Below are 23,403 nucleotides of genomic sequence, written 5' to 3'. Positions count from 1 at the left end.
AAGTGGGCAGAGCTTGGACTGCATCAAGGATCGGCTCTGAGCCCTTTTCTGTTTGCAGTGGTGATGGACAGGTTGATGGACGAGGTCAGACAGAAGTCTCTATGGACTTGTGGTGAGAGGCGGAGGTATTCACTGGAGAGAAGGGGGATGAAGGTCAGTAGGAGTAAGACAGAGTACATGTGTGTGAATGAGAGGGAGGGCAGTGGAGTCCCTCCATTGCATGGAGAAGAGGCGGTGAAGGTGGAGGAGTTTAAGTACCTGGGGTCAACAGTGCAAAGTAATGGATAGTGTGTTAGAGAAATGAACAAGAGAGTGCAGGCAGGTGGAGTGGATGGAGAAGAGTGATAGCAGAAATGATTTGTGATAGAAGAGTATCTGCAAGAGTGAAAGGGAAAGTTTATAGGACTGTAGTGAGACCTGTGATGTTGTATGGTTTAGAGACAGTGGCACTGAGTAAAAGTCAGGAGGTGGCACTGGAGGTAGCTGAAGATGTTGAGGTTGAGAGTAACGAGGATGGACAGAATTAGAAACAAGTTTATTAGAGGGACAGCTCATGAGGGACGTTTTGGGGACAAAGTGAGACTGGCCCGATTGAGATGGTTTGGACATGTGCAAAGGAGGTTCATCGATGTGGTGAGGGAGGACATGCAGGTGGTGGGTTAAATGAGGTAGATGTAAAGGACAAGGGGGTATGGAGAAGGATGATCTGCTGTGGCGACCCCTAATGGGAACAGCCGAAAGAAGAATGTAGGAACATTATATATTTTGTGATTACATTTTATTTAAAGTTTGTTTAATAATATTAATTTGATTAATTGTATATATATATATATATATATATATATATATATATATATATATATATATATATATATAAAGTGAAAGATTCATATATTTAAATAAATATGTTTAATATTAAAAATTTTTGCTTTCCTAAATATACATATTAATATCGATATCGACAATACTGGTCCTGAAAACACTGCCATCTGATCAGGGGGGAGGGAGTGTCGCCTATCCCTACCTGGTAAAGTGACATTGTTCATGGGTCCATTTCCTGGCAAATTTTTTAATCTTTTAGACATGTTTAACTTTCTGTTGCAGTCTTAGGTTGAAGCAACTGTGGCCAAAGTATATCACTTTACACTGGTGCGAATGGTTTTTGCGTTTTTTTTACTTACTTTATTTTTGTTACGTTGTATGCGCCCTTCCCCCCACCACTGTGCTTTTAAATAGGAGAATACCGCTCTTACGAACAAATCCCCCAGTGCTGTTACCGCGCATGCGCGGAAGCACACTGCTACTTAAAGCGTTTCCTGTTTGATGCTTCTCTTTGGCAAAGATGGCAGAACTGAAAGAAGTGAAAACTCTGACGTGTGGAGGTATATTCATATAAACTGCAATGGCTTTTCAGAGTGTGCATTGTTAATGCACAGCTATAGTCGTGTTTATATACATCTTTAAATGCATTAGTTTAGATACAGTCATGAACTGTGTAATGTAGCGCGTGGCTTTGCTAACACGCTGATGGAGGTGGAACAGTTCTGCTGTGGATGCGTTGCTTTGATTCACTGATTTTAACAGCATCTTTTTTTCCTTCAGTGATCACAACGTTCCTGTTAAGTTCCGCTGTTTTTGCGTTTGTGGAGGACCTCGATGACACGTAAGTAACCATTTGTTTCACTGTTGATGCTAAATATGTTCACTAAGGCTATATCCTGCATTCAAATTCTATCCTGATTGTTTTAAAATGTAATTATGTCACGAATCACATCAGTTCTGGTTCTCCAGGCAGCAAATGCCTCACACACGTCCAGTTTTCATTGGCCGGTAGAAGGAATTATATGCACTTGGATTCTCTTGAACTGTAATGTGCATTTAATGAACGAATGCGTTGTTATTTCCTTTAACGTTCTTGTGGTTTAGCTGAAAATGATGTTATTGTGATGATTCGGTTTTCAAATGGTAAAAATTTGGAGCAGCTAATACCAGTCACTTTTGTGACCCAGACATCCTGTACAACTCTGTTACTGTTAATATTAAAAATTAATGATCAAATAGCTTGTGTATATGACGGCATTAACAGCAGTAATTCACAAATAGACAGTAAACAGGAGCTCTACTGCCAACACTGCTAGCAGCCGGCAAAGATCTTCTGAGCAGCTAGTGTTCATGCTTGGCTCATATCTCAGCAGACTGAGCTGATAATTTGAGCAAAGGCAATCATTTATTTCAATTATATTGCCTCCAAACTGTGTTCACTTTTAGCTGTGATATTTGTTGTTTTTCCATCTAAACTTTTGTATTTAAACTAGGGCTGTCGATTGATTTTATATTTAATTACACGATTGTCATGTGTTAACTGGTGATTAAATGCAACTTAGTTGCACATTATTTATATGTACTAAATGTACCTTAAATTGAAATGTTCAAGTTTTTAATAATTTAATCAACATGGGCATGGACAAATATGGATGCTTTACGCAAATATTTGTTTATTGTTAGTGAAACCAAACTCAACATAGAGCATGAAGACAAAATATTCTTGGTGTAATTTGGTGCTTGATTTGAGACTTTTCATCAGTAAAACAAATGATTAGTGATATTAAAAATTATTATTTATTGGAGTTTATTTTTTTAAAGGTAAAAAAAAGTAAAGAAAGGGCATTGGGAATAAATGTATGGTGCCTTGAAGGTTTTAATTTAACCTAATTAATATTTTTGTATTTATTTTTTAATAAAAATGGTTAACAGAAATGCGCGCTGCATTAATCACGTGTTAAAAAAATTGGTGCTGTTGAAATGAATTTGCATTAATGTGTTATTAATGCATTCAATTTGCAAGCTTCTTTTATCAAGCAATGCTGATCAAGGTCAAATTAGAGACTAAAATGTTGTCTCTTCTATTAGTATGTACACTGTATCTGCATGTGAAGTATTTTAATGCACACACATTTATATCCCCACTGTAGATTCAAAGACAACCGAATGAACGATGTTTGGCTAGTGGATGTAAGTATTTCTTTTATGCATACCAAGTTACACACTGTGCTTGAAGCCAGAGGTGTAAGTGCTGCGTGATTATAATGTGAAGTTGTGCTCTGGGGATTAAAATGATGTGATGCACTGACCCAGTCAGTTCCTTTACTTTTTCAGTCGGTTCAAGAGAAGTGTAATGATTATTTAAAACGTCAGGTAAAATGCTTTCCCCTTAAACAAACAACGATGTCAGGTTTACCATTAGAGGTTGACCAATATTGGTTTTTCTCTGGTCGATGCTGATATTTAATAATCAGGACCGCTGATGGCAAAAATATGATGCCTTTTTTTCTGGCAGATCCCCCACCCTTCATTTCAATAAATCTTACAGTTAATTAATAAGAAGTGATACAGAAAATTGCTTAAATTAAACATCACAAGTCTCTCCAATTAGTGCTCTTTTAAAAAATTTTATTTATTAATTTATGTATTTTTTAACCAGGTAATGGTCCCTGAGTATACCTGTATCCTAAACTACAGCTGGTTAAGGACTCGCTAACAATACAGTTTCAAAACGTTACTTGCATTCTCTCTCCAAATGTAGCATCATGTTTAACCACTGAAATATATAAGACTAGATTAAGAATGAAGGATACGCACTTAAAGCCTGGGACAAATCAAGCTGATGGTCGGCTGTCAGGGGTTAGTGAGCGTCGGTAGGCTTTTGTTTTTCCAGTGTGTTCTGCACCGTTGGCTCTAGTCAGATGGAGTCAGCGGTATTATGGCTGATTCTGCATGTCTAATCACCGGCAGATCTTGATAGCAAGCAAGAGAACTCTGATTGGCAATTTAGCTTAGCAAATAAGCACACAAGGGAAAAAAAAAAAAAAACTGACAAAATGAAACAATGATGGGGTCATGTTTGCTTTATATACAATTTTAGCAATTCCAGTTAACCTGTTTGGATGCTGAAAACAAACTATAGCCACCTGCTGGTATGAGAGAATTATTTCATACTGAACGTTCATGCAAAGTTTGGGGTGTCGGATGCGCCTGCCCAATAATTGGCCTTCAACCCAATCTGCTAATGCCGCTTAAAAAAAATAAATGGTGGTTGACCTCCTATTTAATATTATACAATTTATCTTTTATACAACCACAATACAGTATGAACATATTGTAAATATTCAACAAACATAGCACATCAAAGTTTACACACTTATGAAATTGCAGGATTTTAACATATAAAAACAGAACATAAATGTCAGACTTGTTATATCTTAATGTGATTTTAATGTAATCGAAAATTCAGAGAAAAAAGATTTAATAGTTGGGAACATTTTTAATACAAAAAACAATTTTTTTGGAATTTGGAGCTGTTTATTTTTCCATCTATCTTGACAAATGTTCCTGGCCCTGCTGAAGAGAAGCAGCACCAAGAATAATGCTGCTGTACCCCCACTATACTTCACTGTCAGTATGATGTTCCTGGGATGATGCGCTATATTGGCTTTGTGCCAAACGTACCTTTTTACTATTTAGATTTGTTGCCAATTAGACGTGTAGCCAAAAAGTTCAAGCTTTTTCACATCACACCATAACACTTTTCTCCACATAGTTTGGGATGAATGAATGAATTTTCTTCTTGCCACCCTACAACCCAGATAGATTAGTTGTCTTGCTTATTATATCTATAGGAAATCCTACTTCAGGGTATTTTTGTATAAAAGTTACTTCCAAAAAATCCAAAAGCTGCATACTGAGTAACTATCTTTTTAATTAAGACATTTTGAATCTTAAAGTAACTGCTTGTTGACTTTTTACATCCACTGTAGCATGTACTCGTGCCAATATTATTGTTGAGTTTTGTCCCTCAAATAGGAAATTTACATTTGTATTACATGAATCTTTCTTGACCCTCTGGTTACCGCAACCTCTCTTGTAGTTTATTTCATAGAACGCATGTCTGTGATGGCCCCAATGTTTGCATTAAGGACAGGTTTACTTTTTTTTGTTGTTGTTGTTCAGGAAAAGGATAGGAAAAGGTCGTACTTTAGGGGATATGCAACTTGCTCCTACATCTGGTAATTATCCAGTATGTTGGTTTTACATACTGAAAAGTACTTAAAATGTAATTGTTTTTCTGTGCATGTCTTGAGTGTGTTTAACAGTTTGATGTGCATAATCAGATGCCACATGTTATGTTGCAGTTTTATGCTCCATGGTGTGGATACTGTAAAAAGCTGGAACCGATCTGGCATGAGGTTGGAGCTGAGCTTAAAAACTCTGGATCACCAGTACGAGTAGGAAAAATGGATGCCACTGCATACTCTGGTACAATTTTTTTTCTTAGTTTTAGAATTTTCAAAATATATTTTGAGATATATGTGTGTGTATATATATATATATATATATATATATGTGTATACATACATACATACATACATACATACAGTACAGACCAAAAGTTTGGACACACCTTCTCATTCAAAGAGTTTTCTTTATTTTCATGACTATGAAAATTGTAGATTCACACTGAAGGCATCAAAACTATGAATTAACACATGTGGAATTATATATGGAATTATATACATAACAAAAAAGTGTGAAACAGGTTCTTCAAAGTAGCCACCTTTTGCTTTGATTACTGCTTTGCACACTCTTGGCATTCTCTTGCGTAGTATAAACCTGCCATCAGCAAATACAATCTTCAAATCAAATCAAGTTTTATTCATCACATACATACAGGGTACGACATGCAGTGAAATGCTTATTACGACGGTCTGGCATGAGGGAACATGATGGTGGGAAAAAGGAAAAAAAAGCAGATAAAGTATAAAAAACTAAAAAAAAAAAATAATAATAATATAAAGATATAAAAGATGTATAAAGATATATGTATGTGAGACAAAAGAAAAGGATGAAAAAAAAAAAAGCTGACAGCATCCTACTGAAATACTTTCGTAAAATAAAGTTTCTGGATTATAAAAACATGCAGTTTTAATAAGGCTGTTTTATGCTTTCTTTTGTGCAATTATTATTGCCTTTGTTATCTTATAGGCATGGCGTCTGAATTTGGAGTGCGAGGATATCCCACAATAAAACTGTAAGTATTTATAGTGTGGTTTTAAATGTGGCTCTGTGGCATGATTGTTCTGTAGCAGTTATACTGAATATATTGTTGAATATTATATGGTATTTATGTACAAAGCCTCGTTTTAGTTTTGTCATATAATCATTGCTATGATAATTTTAATTGAGTTAATTGGAATACTCTATAAGGATATGTTCACAAGAGACTCACAGAAGAAGTCATAAAGTGCAGCTCTAAGCAAGTCTTGGTTTATAGCACAAATATTTTACCAATATTGATCCTCACCCCAAACACCCATACAACCAAACCAGCAGCTAACATCAGTAAATTTTCTTCTTCTTCTTTCGGCTGCTCCCATTAGGGGTCGCCACAGCAGATCATCCGTCTCCATACCACCCTGTCCTCTACATCTGCCTCTTTCACACCAACTACCTGCATGTCTTCCCTCACCACATCCATGAACCTCCTCATTGGCCTTCCTCTTTTCCTCCTACCTGGTGGCTCCATCCTCAGCATTCTTCTACTAATATAATTCATGTCCCTCCTCTGCACATGTCCAAACCATCTCAATCTCGCCTCCCTAACCTTATCACCAAAACATCCTACATGCGCTGTCCCTCTAATAAACTCATTTCTAATCTTGTCCATCCTCATCACTCCCAACGAAAACCTTAACATCTTCAGCTCTGCTACCTCTGCCTCCACCTCCTGTCTTTTACTCAATGCCACTGTCTCTAATCCATACAACATCGCAGGTCTCACCACAGTCCTATAAACTTTCCCTTTCATTCTTCCAGATACCCTACTATCACAAATCACTCCTTCTTTCCAGCGCATACCTCCACCTCTCCAGGCTCTTCTCCACCTGCTCCCTACACTCACCACAAATCACAATATCATCCGCAAACATCAAAGTCCAGGGAGACACCTGTCTGACCTCGTCCGTCAACCTGTCTATCACCACTGCAAACAGGAAAGGGCTCAGGGCTGATCCTTGATGCAGTCCAACCTTCACCCTGAACCAGTCTGTCGTACCTACTGCACACTTCACTGCCGTCACACTGTCCTCATACATGTCCTGCACCACCCTCACATACTACTTTGACACACCTGACTTCCTCATACAATACCACAACTCCTCTCTTGGCACTCTGTCGTATGCTTACTTTAAATCCACAAATACACAATGCAACTCCTTCTGTCCTTTTCTATACTTCTCCATCAACATCCTCAAAGCAAATTAGGCATCTGTGGTGCTCTTCCTTGGCATAAAACCATACTGTTGCTCACAGATGGTCACCTCTTCTCTCAGCCTGGCTTCCACTACTCTTTCCCATAACTTCATGGTGTGACTGATCAACTTAATTCCCCTGTAGTTACTGCAGGTCTGCACATCTCCCTTATGCTTAAAGATCGGTACCAGCACACTTCTTTTCCATTCCTCAGGCATCTTTTCACCTTCCAAAATCCTGTTAAACAATCTGGTTAAAAACTCCACTGCCATCTCTCCTAAACATCTCCACGTTTCTACAGGTATGTCATCTGGTCCAACCGACTTTCCACTCTTCATCCTCTTAATCGCTGCTCTCACTTCCTCCTTACTAATCCTATCTACATCCTGCTTCACCAACTCCACATCATCCAACCTTCTTTCTCTCTGATTTTCCTCATTCATCAGCTGCTCAAAATACTCCCTTCACCTTCTCAACACACTCTCCTCACTAGTCAACACATTTCTCTCCATCCTTTATTGCTCTAACTTGCAGTACATCCTTCCCAGCTCGGTCCCTCTGCCTGGCCGATCGATATAAATCCTTTTCTCCTTTTTTTTAGTGTCCAACCTCACATACAGATCCTCATATGCCTTTTCCTTGGCTTTCGCCACATCCCTCTTTACCTGCTGCCGCATCTCCTTGTACTCCTTCCTACTTTTCTCATCACTCTGTCTATCCCATTACTGTTTTGCCAACCTCCCTCTCCTTATGCTCTCCTCCTCATCACCTCTGTTCCCTTCACCCATTAAAGTCTGCCCCAATCACCAATCATTCTTTCCTAGGTACACCATCTACCACTTCATCTAATTCACTCCAGAATCTTTCCTTCTCCTCCATCTCACAGCCAACTTGTGGAGAAAAAAACGCACCTCACCTGTGTTCTGAGCTGCATGGCATCGGGAGAAAAAAAGGTTTTTTAAATGCATGACGATGCCAAAAGAAAAACTCCAGAGAGAAATAGTTGTGAAAGGAAGGAGGAAGACAGTGAACAATGACTTTCTTGGTCAGCTACTGTTTAGATACAAGACGTTGTAACGCCTTGAGTCTGGGTCATGGGAGAGCTCACTAACTCCAGTTGCAACAGAAATCATATAAGCACAGACAGGTTTCCAAAACTCGTGATTTTTATTTATTTATTTTTTTTCTTGGCAACAGCGTTACGGCTTAGTCAAAGAAACTAATCAGAAAATAATAAGGACATAATCCTTGCACACATGCAGTAATACCGGAAAAATGCAGTGCCAGACTATTCCAAAAATGCCGCTATGCTCCTAAAGGAAGCGCAACATATTTTACGCATTACACAGTGTAACAGTCTTTTGTTAAAGCCTGTGTAAAGTTAATTAGTTTTGGTGTGGACAGGCTGCGGCTTATAGACAGGTGCAGCTTATTTATGTTCAAAATAAAAATGTTTGTAAAATTCAGTGGGTGTAGCTTATATATGGGTGCGCGTTATAGTCCGGAAATTACGGTGTTATTTTTTTTTTTTTTTTTTTTTTGTGGCATTATAATTTCTTATGTGCCATTCCATTGATCTCTAATGGCTGTTGTTTCCTTTTCTTTATTACTTTCACTAGCCTTTGTGTGTAATTTGGATAATTGTCTTGTTAATGAAACACAGCCTGCATTAGCGTGTCATCTCACAAGCTCTCAATATAGACATGCAACTAACAAGGGAGTAAGGTGTTATTGCAGTTGATCCCAGAGAGCGCGGGGGGGGGGCCTTGGGGGTGTCTGTGTGTCTAAATCCATAAATGTATAGGTTATCAAAGGTAACAACCACTCAGTAAAAACGATACAAAAAAGGTTGTGCAGACAAATAGAAGCCCTATTAAATATAAATTCTTATTTTCTTATATTAATTTATAAATATATCCCCAACCATTAAGCCAAATGTGCTCATCAGAAGGAAAAAACTCCTGAGTTGACATAGGGGAAAACCTTGAGAGAAGCCAGACTCAGTTAAGTTAAGGTTTTTTTTTGGCAGGAACTAGTTTACAAGTGTATATGAGCTTCAGGGCATTTTTCGAATGAATTATAGTTTTAACTGAAAGTCTGCAGTTTCAGTCTCAAGGCTATCCAAGGATCCACAGATTTCAATGTGGTAATATTAACTGTAATCACATGGTGACCTGTCCATTTAGGCCATCTTTAGCATTAGTGAGTAATTTTAATGTAATAAAAACTCCAAACAGGAGTATGGCATCATATCATTTTAGATTATTCTGAATATTCAGACTAACATGTATGAAGAACATGCTACTTAATGTACTCTTGCAAATTGGATGCTAACAAGCAACATGGAATAATTTTATTTCCTTGCATCTAAAACCATAATGGGTGTAATGTTAAAATATAGACTATTCACTGTTGTTACAGGAAAGTAAATTAAAAGAGAAGAAAATCTGTTTTATTAATTAAAGGTGCCAGTGTAACAAATTGAATATTTTTGTGCGATGTGTGCTGATAATTGTTGTGCATCATTATAGGGTTTGTACATCTGTCCATGTATGTTTTTTAGATTTCCTAAACAGTGTCTCACTGGTCACTTTTGCTATTTCCACTTGGTGATGTGGTGGCTGCTTTGTGAATTGAGGCAGTGATGGGAATATTCACAGGACTCTCTTTATAGAGTAAATTCCTGAGAGATTCCTTCAGACTTAAGGTCCATAAGGAGTGGCTTGTGTACATCTGTAACCTTAGCAAATGTTCCTTTAAGGGTTCACACAAGGCATTTGATTGCACTGAAGCCGTACCAAATAGTAGGTTAGCAATTGCATGGCATTGCATAAGCTACATGTTTGTGTTTTGTAGAAAATTATATAAAATCAGATTTAAATTTCAAGTGCAGATTCAACATTCTGAATCAACTTTAGACCTTTTTATCTCCTTAATTTGTTATGAATTAAAACATGCCATCCATGGTCATTAAACCTCTTAGCTGTCCAAGTCCAGGAAAATGGAGAGTGTTAAGGAGATTTAACCAATTGGAGACTGATTTATTGGCCAATTTGGGTAAGGACAATAGCTGGCTAACAAGAGACATGCTGATCACGCTTGCACGGAAGCGGAGAAAAGAGACATGCTGATCTCACCTGCACGGAAGCGGAGAAAAGAGACTGAATGTGTATTCCCGAGTTCCCAATATTAACTTTTGGTAGTATACCATTTCGTGTACCCCTTCAAGTCTCTTTGTGCCAAATAATATAGTTATGTCATAGTACCGCTTTATTTAATATGGATTAGTGAGTTTGTTGCTCTCCAAGTTAATGTTGACTTACATGCCATACAGATAACAAATTGCACATATCAAGCCCTTTATTAGCATTTTCATTATGTATCATTGCTCTGGTGCATTATAGCCTGGTTAATGTGTGTATATTTGCTATTTACCATATTCTTTATAATCCTGTACATTTATGATGATGCAACCCAGTAATATACAGTGGTACCTCGACATACGAGTTTAATTCGTTCCGTAACATTGCTCGTATTTCAAAGCAAATTTCCCCATTGAAATGCTATTAATCCGTTCCAGCCCCCAAAATGCCACACAGTTGTTTTTATGTGTTTTTGAATAAGAAAAATGTATTTATAAATGACAAATATTGTATAAAACATATTAAAAAAGAATGTAAAGATATTATAAGGTTTTATTCAGTGTATTTTCCTTGGAGATGAGACGACTTGAGCTAACGAAAACGCCGGTGGGGAGTGGGTGTGAGTGTGTGTGTGTGTGCGCGGAGGGGGGTTGGTAGAGACGATAAGCGGAGGAAAATCTTTTTTTTTTTTTCTATCACTCCTGCACACTACGTATCCCTAAACTTTAAAATTTTTACTTTTTCTTCTTTGCTTAACTCGTATGTTCGGGCACTCGTATGTCAAGGTACCACTACACTGAGATATAACTAACCGTTATACATGCTACATGTGCCATCTAAAGGTCAATTTAAGTATTGCAGTCCAAAGGGGTTGGATGAGGTGTATATATACATACACGGATGTATGTATGTGTATATATTGTGTGTGTGTGTGTGTGTGTGTGTGTGTGTGTGTGTATATATATATATATATATATATATATATATATATATATATATATATATATATATATATATATATATATATATATATATATACATACACACACACACACACACACAGGCGATCAAAATTAGAGAACAATTGAACAATTTTGAAATAATGTCAACTTCACTGCTCAACAGTTGAAGGAGTTTTTGTCCTGTCTATACCATGCTACCAGAACATCTTTTCCACAAAATAACTGTGGCATTTAAAAAAAAAAAACATTATTTTGTAGAAAACACACTGATCAAAATTAGAGAACAACAATGACTGTAGCATGGAAAAAGATTCCAACAAAATTTTCTGAAGGTTACAACAGTCAGCTATCAGTAGGAAGTGTACAGGCCTCTGCTCTGAATGACTTTAGCACATCTGCGGCCACAGGACAGCACTAGTCTCTCACACTGCTCTGGTGTGATTTTGGTCCACTCTTCTTCCAGTCTCCTCCACAGTTCGGTGACTGTAGTGGGTTTCTTGGCCATAACTTTGTCGCCAAGGATTTTCCAGAGGTTCTCTATTTGGTTGAGATCAGGACTCTGGGCAGACCATGTCATTATTTCAATGTTTTTAGTTTCAAGGAACTGCTTTACCCGTTTTGCTGTGTGACATGGAGCGTTGTCCTGCACGAACACTGCGGGCTGATTGGGTGATGAACGCATGGTATAGACAGGACAAAAACTCCTTTAACTGTTGAGCAGTGAAGACGACGTTATTTCAGAAATGTTTAATAGTTTATAAATTGTTCTCTCATTTTGATCGCGTGTGTGTGTGTGTATGTATGTGTGTGTGTGTGTGTGTGTGTGTGTGTGTATATATATATATATATATGTGTATATGTGTATATTTTATTTATATATAATATAAATAAATATACAGTGAGGAAAATAAGTATTTGAACACCCTGCTACTTTACAAGTTCTCCCACTTAGAAATCATGGAGGGGTCTGAAATTGTCATCGTAGGTGCATGTCCACTGTGAGACATAATCTAAAAAAAAAATCCAGAAATCACAATATATGATATTTTTTTAACTATTTATTTGTATGATACAGCTGCAAATAAGTATTTAAACACCTGAGAAAGTCAATGTTAATATTTGGTACAATAGCCTTTGTTTGCAATTACAGAGGTCAAACGTTTCCTGTAGTTTTTCACCAGGTTTGCACACACTGCAGGAGGGATTTTGGCCCACTCCTTCACATAGATCTTCTCTAGATCAGTCAGGTTTCTGGCCTGTCGCTGAGAAAAACGGAGTTTGAGCTCCCTCCAAAGATTCTCTATTGGGTTTAGGTCTGGAGACTGGCTAGGCCATGCCAGAACCTTGATATGCTTCTTACAGAGCCACTCCTTGGTTATCCTGGCTGTGTGCTTCAGGTCATTGTCATGTTGGAAGACCCAGCCTCGACCCATCTTCAATGCTCTAACTGAGGGAAGGAGGTTGTTCCCCAAAATCTCACAATACATGGCCCCGGTCATCCTCTCCTTAATACAGTACAGTCGCCCTGTCCCATGTGCAGGAAAAACACCCCCAAAGCATGATGCTACCACCCCATGCTTCACAGTAGGGATGGTGTTCTTGGGATGGTACTCATCCTTCTTCTTTCTCCAAACACGTTTAGTGGAATTATGACCCAAAAGTTCTATTTTGGTCTCCTCTGACCACATGACTTTCTCCCATGACTCCTCTGCATCATCCAAATGGTCATTGGCAACCTTAAGACGTGCCTGGACATGTGCTGGTTTAAGCAGGGGAACCTTCCGTGCCATGCATGATTTCAAACCATGACGTCTTGGTGTATTACCAACAGTAACCTTGGAAACGGTCGTCCCAGCTCTTTTCAGGTCATTGACCAGCTCCTCCTGTGTAGGTCTGGGCTGATTTCTCACCTTCCTTAGGCTCAGTGAGGCCCCACGAGGTGAGATCTTGCATGGAGCCCCAGTCCGAGGGAGATTGACGGTCATGTTTAGCTCCTTCCATTTTCTAATGATTGCTCCAACAGTGGACCTTTTTTCACCAAGCTGCTTGGCAATTTCCCCGTAGCCCTTTCCAGCCTTGTGGAGGTGTACAATTTTGTCTCTAGTGTCTTTGGACAGCTCTTTGGTCTTGGCCATGTTAGTAGTTGGATTCTTACTGATTGTATGGGGTGGACAGGTGTCTTTATGCAGCTTACGACCTCAAACAGGTGCATCTAATTTAGGATAATAAATGTAGTGGAGGTGGACATTTTAAAGGCAGACTAACAGGTCTTTTGAGGGTCAGAATTCTAGCTGATATACAGGTGTTGAAATACTTATTTGCAGCTGTATCATACAAATAAATAGTTTAAAAATCATATATTGTGATTTGTTTTTTTTTTTTTCTTTTTCTTTTTAGATTATGTCTCTCAGTGGACATGCACCTATGATGACAATTTTAGACCCCTCCATGATTTCTAAGTGGGAGAACTTGCAAAATAGCAGGGTGTTCAAATACTTATTTTCCTCACTATATATTCAAAAACACTGTTTTATTGACACATTGGAGTGAGCACAATCTCCTGTTCAGTGCACAGCGTTTAAACTTCCTTACAGAGAGACGGTGTAAAAAACTGCAGTAATTACTAAGATTTATATGCAATATTTTTGGTTATACCCATTAAATTAAAGCTGAAAGTCTGCACTTTAATATATCCACTGTAGAAGTATACAAATGCAAAAATACAAAGGGCACTGTCCAAACACTTATGGACCTGTATGTGTTTCTTTAGGCTTAATGTGATTATTAATCATACTTGGATAACTATAATGTCATGAAATGGGTTTTTAAAAAGCAGTGTTGCCAGGGGAGAGAGGACACAAAGTTGGACACATTTATTTACTCTTCTTTTTTTTATTGCAGTTTGTGACTATGTAGAAGAAAATATTCATATAATTAGATTAAATACAGTGCCTTGCAAAAGTATTTGACCCCCCTTGGCATTTTTCCTATTTTGTTGCCTTACAACTTGGAATTAAAATGTATTTTTATTTGGATTTCATGTAATGGACATACACAAAATAGTGCAAATTTTTGAAGTGAAATGAAAAAAATAACTTGTTTCAAAAAATTCTAAAAAATAAATAACGGAAAAGTGGTGCGTGCATATGTATTCACCCCCTTTGCGATTAAGCCTCTAAATAAGATCTGGTGCAACCAATTTCCTTCAGAAGTCACGTAATTACTTAGATTGCACACAGGTGGACTTTAAGTGTCACATGATCTGTGTGTGTGTGTGTGTGTGTGTGTGTGTGTGTGTGTGTGTGTATATGTGTGTATATGTGTGTGTGTGTATATGTATGTGTGTGTGTGTGTATATATATATATATATATATATATATATATATATATATATATATATATATATATATATATATATATATATATATATATATATATATATATATATATATATACATACACACACACACACCTACCTGTTCTGAAAGGCCCCAGAGTCTGCAACACCTCTAAGCAAGGGGCACCACCAAGCAAGCGGCACAATGAAGACCAAGGAGCTCGCCAAACAGGTCAGGGACAAAGTTGTGGAGAAGTACAGATCAGGGTTGGGTTATAAATAAAATATCCAAAACTTTGAACATCCCACAGAGCACCATTAAAGCCATTATTAAGAAATGGAAAGAATATGGCACCACAACAAACCTGGCAAGAGAGGGCCGCCCACCAAAACTCATGGACCAGGCAAGGAGGGCATTAATCAGAGAAGCAACAAAGAGACCAAAGATAACCCTGAAGGAGCTGCAAAGCTCCCTAGCAGAGATTGGAGTATCTGTCCCTAGGATCACTTTAAGCTGTACACTCCACAGAGCTGGGCTTTACGGAAGAGTGGCCAGAAAAAAGCCATTGCTTAAAGAAAAAAATAAGCAAACATGTTTGATGTTCGCCAAAAGGCATGTGGGAGACTCCCCAAACATATGGAAGAAGGTACTCTGGTCAGATGAGACTAAAATTGAGCTTTTTGCCCATCAAGGAAAACGCTATGTCTGGTGCAAACTCAACACCTCTCATCACCCCGAGAACACCAAACCCACAGTGAAGCATGGTGGTGGCAGCATGCTGTGGGGATGTTTTTCTTCAGCAGGGACTGGGAAACTGGTCAGAACTGAAGGAATGATGGATGGCCCTAAATACAGGGAAATTCTTGAGGGAAACCTGTTTCAGTCTTCCAGAGATTTGAGACTGGGACGGAGGTTCACCTTCCAGCAGGACAATGACCCTAAGCATACTGCTAAAGCAACACTCGAGTGGTTTAAGGGGAAACATTTAAATGTCTTGGAATGGCCTAGGCAAAGCCCAGACCTCAATCCAATTGAGAATCAGTGGTATGACTTAGAAATTGCTGTACACCAGCGGAACCCATCCAACTTGAAGGAGCTGGAGCAGTTTTGCCTTGAAAAATGGGCAAAAATCCCAGTGGTTAGATGTGCCAAGCTTATAGATACATACCCCAAGAGACTTGCAGCTGTAATTGCTGCAAAAGGTGGCTCTACAAAGTATTGACTTTGGGGGGGTGAATAGTTATGCACGCTCAAGTTTTCTGTTTTTTTGTTTTATTTCTTGTTTGTTTCACAATAAAAAACATTTTGCATCTTCAAAGTGGTAGGCATGTTGTGTAAATCAAATGATACAAACCCCCAAAAAATCCATTTTAATTCCAGGTTGTAAGACAACAAAATAGGAGAAACGCCAAGGGGGGTCAATACTTTTGCAAGGCACTGTATAAGTTCTTTTTCTACCCCTCTCTTAGACTAAAGGCTGAACTTGCTTACAATTATAAAGGACCAAGGACCAAAGATGACATCATCGAGTTTGCTATCAGAGTGGCTGGGTGAGACATTTTCTCTTGGTATAATCTGGTGCAATATTTTACTTTACGTGCTACATACTACAGTGTGCATGTTTACCATCTCCTTTCAGTTCATGAGAAAAAAGAATGATCTAACATCTGAAATATGTAGACATTTGAAACCATCTTTGTCTTTCTTTGTCTAGTGCACTTTCCTGTTGAAGCTTATTTGAAAAATGAGAAATCTTATTTGTTTGTGTACAAAGGCCCTCTGTGCGGTCACTCCCAAGCAGGCAGATGTTTGAGCATGTCTTGAAGAGGCACACTGTCCTATTCTTATATATTGGGGGAGAGTCACCACTCAAGGTGAGCATTATTTTGACCATTACACCCACGTTTCTAACTTCTGGTTTATTATTTATTTATTTATTTTCTTTCTATGTAAAATGGTATGTAAAAATAACTGGGACTAGATTATGCAGTGGTAGAGAGATACAATTTGATTCATATATATTTGGACAGTTTTAAGTAAGTTAGTTATATAATGAATTATTGGTTTAAAGTTCAGTTTTCTGATGGAAAGGTTAGGAGTTTAAATCCTAGTATCACCAGGATCTGCTGTTGGACTTTTGAGCAAGGCCATGAACCCTCACCTGCTTGGAAGCATAAATGAGATAATTGTAAGCTGCTTTGATAAGGGTTTGCCAAAATGCTATTAATGTAAAAGCTTATTTAATATTCACTTCAATTCATCATATTTAAGTCTTAACAATGGGCATTGTCCCAAAGCAGCATTACTGAATTAAATATACCGTATTTTTCGGACTATAAGCCGCTACTTTTTTTTCCACGTTTTGAACCCCGCGGCTTAAACAACGAAGCGGCTAATTTATGGATTTTTACTGGGTTTTCCCGGTTTTACAAACTTCAAGCCAAAAAACTGAACCCCATAACATTAGACCAATGAAATTTCCGAACGGAAACGAAAAAACGCACTTCACCTGTGTTCTGAGCTGCACGGCTTCGGGAGAAAAACTTCCACCGGTGTTGATTTTTAAACGCACGACGATGCCAAAAGATAAACTCCCAAGAGAAATGGTTGTGAAAGGAAGGAGGAAGACAGTGAACAATGACTTGCTTGGTCAGCTACTGTTTAGATACAAGCCGTTGTAGCACGCTGAGTCTGGGTCATGGGAGAGCTCGCTAACTCCAGTTGCAAATGAAATCTTATAAGCACAGACAGGTTTCCGAAACTCGTGCTTTTTTTTATTTTTCTTGGCAACAGCGGTGCGGGTTATTCAAATGAGCATCAGAAAATAATGAGCACATAATCCTCACACGCACACACACACACACACACGCAGTAATACCGGAAGAATGGAGTGACGTGCTATTCCCAAAATGGTGCTCTGCTCCTAAAGGAGCCACAACATATTTCACCTGTTACACTGTGTAACAAACACTCTCTTTCAGTAAAGTCTGTGTAAAGTTCATTAGTTTGTGTAGACCTGCAGCTTATACACAAGGTGCGGCTTATTTATGTTAAAAATAAAAATATTTGTAAAATTCAGTGGCTTATACAAGGGTGCACTTTATAGTTCGGAAATTACAGTAATAAGAATTTTTAAATGTGTATATATTGGTCCCTGTAAACTCTAGTCTTCATAAGTTTATTGATAATAAGGATTTATAACAAGGATGAATCAGGCAGGTGATCACTTGTACCTCAGGAACATGTTTAATATGGACACTGTGTAATATGATTAGAGTGCAAGAAGGACTCTGCCGAGACTAGCTGTGACAGTATAAATAAAGGGGAGCGCCAGAATGTACACTATATGGACAAAAGTATTGGGACACCTTACTTTTCCTTCCAAATGTGGTTCTTCTCCAAACTATTACCACAAATCTGGAGGCACACAATTGTATAGGATGTCTTTGGATGAGGTATAATAACATTTTGTGTTGACTTGAACTTGGAAACCCAAAAAATGTTCCTGTGCACGAAGTGAGCTCCATGAAGATATGTTTTACATGGTTTGGAGAGGAAGATCTTGAATGGCCTGATAGAGAGCTCTGATCTTATCCCTACTGAACACCTTTGGGATAAATTGGAACACTGACCTCTTCACCCTACATCAGTACCTGACATATTGACACTGGGTTTCTTTCCTGGAGATGCTGTTCTAGGTCTTTACTGCTGCACTCTGCTGAATTATATTAGTGCATTACTGTTGCATTACAGGTAGCCCCCAAGTGACGATGGTTCGAAATTTTTCGTTCTTATGATTACGAAAGAGATACAAAGATATTGTAAAATAGTTTTTTTTTTCGTGCGCCTTTTACATTTTAGTATGATACATTGGGCCAGGATGTGGGCATCTCCTGCCTTGGGAGATGCCTTACTGTCGCCAGCAGTCAACAAAGTTCAGTTGTCTCGGTGTTTAAGCACTTTTTTTTTCCTGTGTTATTGGTGTTTTAAAGCTCAATTTTATTTATTTTCTATCTCCTTTTTAGTGCCGTCACCGGCCACTGAAAACGGCGCACATTCGGCTCCACTCTCCATTCGTGAACTGGCATGCGTCCATGTGACCATGCTCATGTTGAGCCCACTGCAACATACACTGGTGATCAAAATTAGAGAACAATTTATAAACAATTGAGCAATTCTGAAATAATGTCATCTTCACTGCTCAACAGTTGAAGGGAGTTTTTTTCCGGTCTATACCATGCTACCAGAACACCTTTTCCACAAAATAACTAGGGCATTTAAAAAAAAAAAACATTATTTTGCAGAAAACACACTGATCAAAATTAGAGAACACTTTCAGATACCTCCCAGTTATTGGTGTTAATCTGGTACCTGGTGCTAATTTCCTTGATTATCTGTCAACCCCTATTTAACTGCCAGCCTAACTTCCAGTTTCACTGACTCTGCAAGATGGTGGGCCGTTCTAAAGTGACTGAAAGCCTCCGGCAGCAGGTTGTCCAGATGAAGGCCAAAGGGATGACCCTATCAGCCATAGCAAGACAAGTTGGTCGTTCCAAATCTGTGATTCCATGAATATTGAATCTTTACAACATCACAAACTCATTCAAGTCCGCCAAGATGGTTGGTCGTCCACGGAAGACAAATACGAGAGAGGACAGGATACTGCAGAGGATCTCAATGGGCAATTGTTTCCACATTGCAGCTGGAATTGCTCACCAGTTCAGTGCTGAACAGGGTCTCGTCATAGTGTCTCGACGTTTAAGAGCATTTGGACTGAAAGCTCACTCTGCAGTGACCAAACCTCTCATTAGCAGAAAGAATCAAAAGGCTAGCCTAAGCTTTGCTGAGGAGCATGTTGTGTGGACAGAGGAGAACTGGTCCAAAGTTCACTTCAGCGATAAAAGCAAGTTTAATTTATTTGGTTCTGTTGGGAAACATTGTTTGGCGACAAAATGGAGAAAGACTGAACCCAAAGTGTGTAAAGAAGTCTGTGAAAAGTGGAGGAGGAAGTGTCATGGTTTGGGGCATGTTTTCTGCAGCAGGAGTTGGGCCTCTTATACAGCTACATGGCAGAGTGAATGCAAATGTTTATCAGAACCTCCTTCAACAACATATGGTTCTTTCCCTGCGTTCATCACCCAATCAGCCCGCAGTGTTCATGCAGGACAACGCTTCATGTCACACAGAAAAACGGGTAAAGCAGTTCCTTGAAACTGAAAACATTGAAATAATGACATGGCATGCCCAGAGTCCTGATCTCAACCAAATAGAGAACCTCTGGAAAACCCTTGGTGACAAAGTTATGGCCAAGAAACCCACTACAGGCACCGAACTGTGGAGGAGACTGGAAGAAGAGTGGACCAAAATCACACCAGAGCAGTGTGAGAGACTAGTGCTGTCCTGTGGCCGCAGATGTGCTGAAGTCATTCAGAGCAGAGGCCTGTACACTTCCTACTAATTGCTGACTGTAGCATGGAAAAAGATTACAACAAAATTTTCTGAAGGTTACAACAGTCATTGTTGTTCTCTAATTTTGATCAGTGTGTTTTCTGCAAAATAATGTTTTTTTTTTTTTTTAATGCCTTAGTTATTTTGTGGAAAAGGTGTTCTGGTAGCATGGTATAGACAGGACAAAAACTCCAACTGTTGAGCAGTGAAGATGACATTATTTCAGAATTGTTCAATTGTTTATAAATTGTTCTCTAATTTTGATCGCCAGTGTACATATATGCTGTAAAGTTTATTCATTACGGTATTGTAAATTGCTATGTTTTGCTAAATGGTGTACTGTAATTTGGTAAAATATTTACAAATTACAGTATTCTACCCCATACTGATCACCATTCTTTAAGATCCCTGGGTAGGATAAGCCATGTCGCGACTGTTTTCAAGTGATGTCATTGTAACGCATCTCTATTATAAGTCAGGGATTGTATTTTATTGTAAATACATTACACTCTGCAGCAAATGTTATATAACATACAGCAATATGAATGGTGCTGTCCAAATATTAATGGACCTGACTATTTGATGCATGGCATCCCTGTTTCATTCACTCTAATTTGTGGGGACTGCAAAAATGTCTTCATTTGACCTGTTTTGTGATTTTAGGAGAAGTACATAGATGTGGCTTCTGAACTTATTGTTTACACCTACTTTTTTTCTGGCTCTGAGGACATCATACCTGAGGTGAGATCTGTTTCTGAATTCATGAGAAGTTTCAGTATGAGCTTGCTTTTTCTTGGAGTAATCTACAGATGCTTAAGAATCACATGACGCATACTGTTGGTATACTAACCTGTGTTTTTTATTTTTATTTTTTTCATTCTATGCAATGTTTTATGTTGCTAAGGGTCTGAATGAATCACACATGATTATCAACTAAAAATGGAATACTATGTCGCATATGCTTACTTGGAAATCCTTATTTCTACTTTGTTGAAAATGATTTGATTTAGACATGACCATCAATTCTGCAATCTGTATATTGTTATACAATTAGAACAAGTATTTTATAAAATTTTAATTAAAAAAAAAAAAAAAAAAAAAACCTTTGTCTATATGTGACTTCTGATTTTGTGGGGCGAAAATGCTTCTTATAGAAACAACCACACGTCCTAAATTGCTGATACACTAAAGGGTAGAATACCCCACAGGTATTTATTAATCTTTTAATTGTTTTTTTTTTGTAACATTTTTCCACCAGCAGTATGTGACATTGTCTGAACTACCGGCTGTGGTTGTGTTCAAGGATGGGACCTATTTCACTTATGATGGTGAGTGCTTTTCCACATGAACATGTGGAAATATAAGATGTAATGCTGCATCACAGATTCAGAAAAAACAAAGAGAAAATTCAGTCATTGTCACAAAAACAAACGTAAGTCAAGAAATGTACTGTACAACTTGAGCTCTTGAGAGAACATAAGCAACTTTAGCTGTAGCAATTATTTGTTACTTATTTGCACCCAGCTCATGAAACCATTGCCATTGATCTAACTATTTGTGGTCTTGATCAAATTTTCATGACATAAGAGATCATCTGTGTGGAAGTGACGACCTCCTCCTGATTATAACTAACACTGGTATGCCTTTCAAGTCCTATGAGACATTCACCGAGAAATGTCAGTATTAAGGGGCCTTTATGAAATGGTTCACTCACACATTGGTTACAGTAGCAAATGAGACTACTGGTTTAATGAAAAATGTCAAACCCTTGTTAAATTCCTTATTCCAATCTTTCTAAGAAATTTGCACAGGCATGCAGATACATAAAAGGGATAAAATCATCAGCCTGGAAATCTGGCAATGGTTTATATTGAGTATAAATACATTGACAAAGAAAAAATGATGATGATTCAGCAAATAGAAGTTGAGTGGTGGATTTTTAAATGACAAGTTGACCAAGCTACTTAATTAAGTTGAAAACATATAATGTACTTTAAAAAAAGAAAAAAGATTATCCAGAGAAATGAACAAAGCAAGAAAAGATATGATTAAATGTTCTCACGAGAAATTAGAAAAAATTTACCCAACTTTGATCCGTTTAAGGAAGAGTTACACTCCTCAAGGAACTGTCATGATACTGCAATTAGATTAGACAAAGTACACTATTAAATAAAAAAACACCCAATCTCAACTAAATCACCTTAAGCCATAAGGCAAAGGTGTTCTGGTTTGATGATACCAATTCCAAAATCTATAATAATTAAGTTAGTCAAAAAGATGTGTTTGGTGCCAAACTCTCAAAATTGAGTATACCCCTCACATTTCAGCAACCATTTTAATATACCTTCTCAAGGGTCAATACTATAGTAATAAAAATTAGATATACTTTATTGTAGTCAATGTGCAGTTTGTATAACAGTATATATTAACTGTCTTTTAAAAGTAATTTAACATACAGCCATTATTGTTAAAAATAACTGGCATCAAATGTGAATACACCCTAAGTGAACATGTCAAAACTGTGTCCAAAGTGTCAATATTGTGTGTGAGCACCATTGTTATCCAGCACTGCCTTAATCCTCCTGGGCATGGAATTCACCAGAGCTGCACAGGTTGTTGCTGGGATCCTCTTCCACTCCTCCATAATGACATCACGGAACTGTTGGATGTTAGACACATGGGGCTTCTCCACCTTTCGCTTGAGGATGCCCCACAGGTGCTAAATAGGCTCCAGGTCATAATGTCACAGTACATGTTGGAATCCATGTTTCCTTCAATGAGCAGCAGCTCCCCAGTACTAGCAGCACTCATGCAGCCCCAGATGATGCCACCACCACAAAGCTTGACCGTAGCAAGACACATTTTTCTTGGTACTTCTTACCAGGAAGTCACCACACATGCTGGACACTATCCAAACCAAACCAGTTCATCTTGGTCTGACCAGAACATAGAGGTACTTAATTCTCTTGTCTGTTTTTTAAGCAGTTTCTGCACCTGATGCACAGCACAAGGCCTCAACTTCTTTAATTTACCCTTTTGAGGTCTGTTCTGAGTGGAACCCGTCTTGGAAAATCTCTGTCTGACCCTGGCCACTGTACTGTAACTCAGTTTCAGGGTGTTACTGATCTTATTGTCTAGGCCATCTTTGTGGACAGCAACAATTCTAATGATCAAATCCTCAGAGTTATTTGCCATGTTGAACTTGCA

General features: G+C 38.1%; 1 protein-coding gene across 2 annotated transcripts in view; it reads left to right on the top strand.

Annotated features, from left to right (window-relative positions):
* Positions 1-1,276: 1,276 nt before the first annotated feature.
* The window catches only part of tmx3b (thioredoxin related transmembrane protein 3b), a 40,990-nt gene continuing 18,863 nt past the window's right edge, over positions 1,277-23,403 (top strand). Inside the window, exons 1-9 of one of the 2 annotated variants that reach the window (XM_046833614.1) lie at positions 1,277-1,382; positions 1,603-1,663; positions 2,973-3,012; positions 5,190-5,313; positions 6,040-6,085; positions 16,218-16,298; positions 16,523-16,622; positions 20,860-20,937; positions 21,458-21,524. In XM_046833614.1, coding sequence (XP_046689570.1) covers positions 1,343-1,382; positions 1,603-1,663; positions 2,973-3,012; positions 5,190-5,313; positions 6,040-6,085; positions 16,218-16,298; positions 16,523-16,622; positions 20,860-20,937; positions 21,458-21,524 — 637 coding nt within the window. In that variant the 5' untranslated portion in view covers positions 1,277-1,342. Of the gene's footprint in view, positions 1,383-1,602; positions 1,664-2,972; positions 3,013-5,189; positions 5,314-6,039; positions 6,086-16,217; positions 16,299-16,522; positions 16,623-20,859; positions 20,938-21,454; positions 21,525-23,403 lie in introns of both variants that reach the window. The other variant, XM_046833613.1, reaches the window with a different exon arrangement.

This window comes from Silurus meridionalis, chromosome 21 (assembly GCF_014805685.1).
Source record: "Silurus meridionalis isolate SWU-2019-XX chromosome 21, ASM1480568v1, whole genome shotgun sequence".
NCBI lineage: Eukaryota > Metazoa > Chordata > Actinopteri > Siluriformes > Siluridae > Silurus > Silurus meridionalis.
Note: the sequence above shows the minus strand (reverse complement) of the source record. Positions and strands in the feature narration are given on the sequence as shown.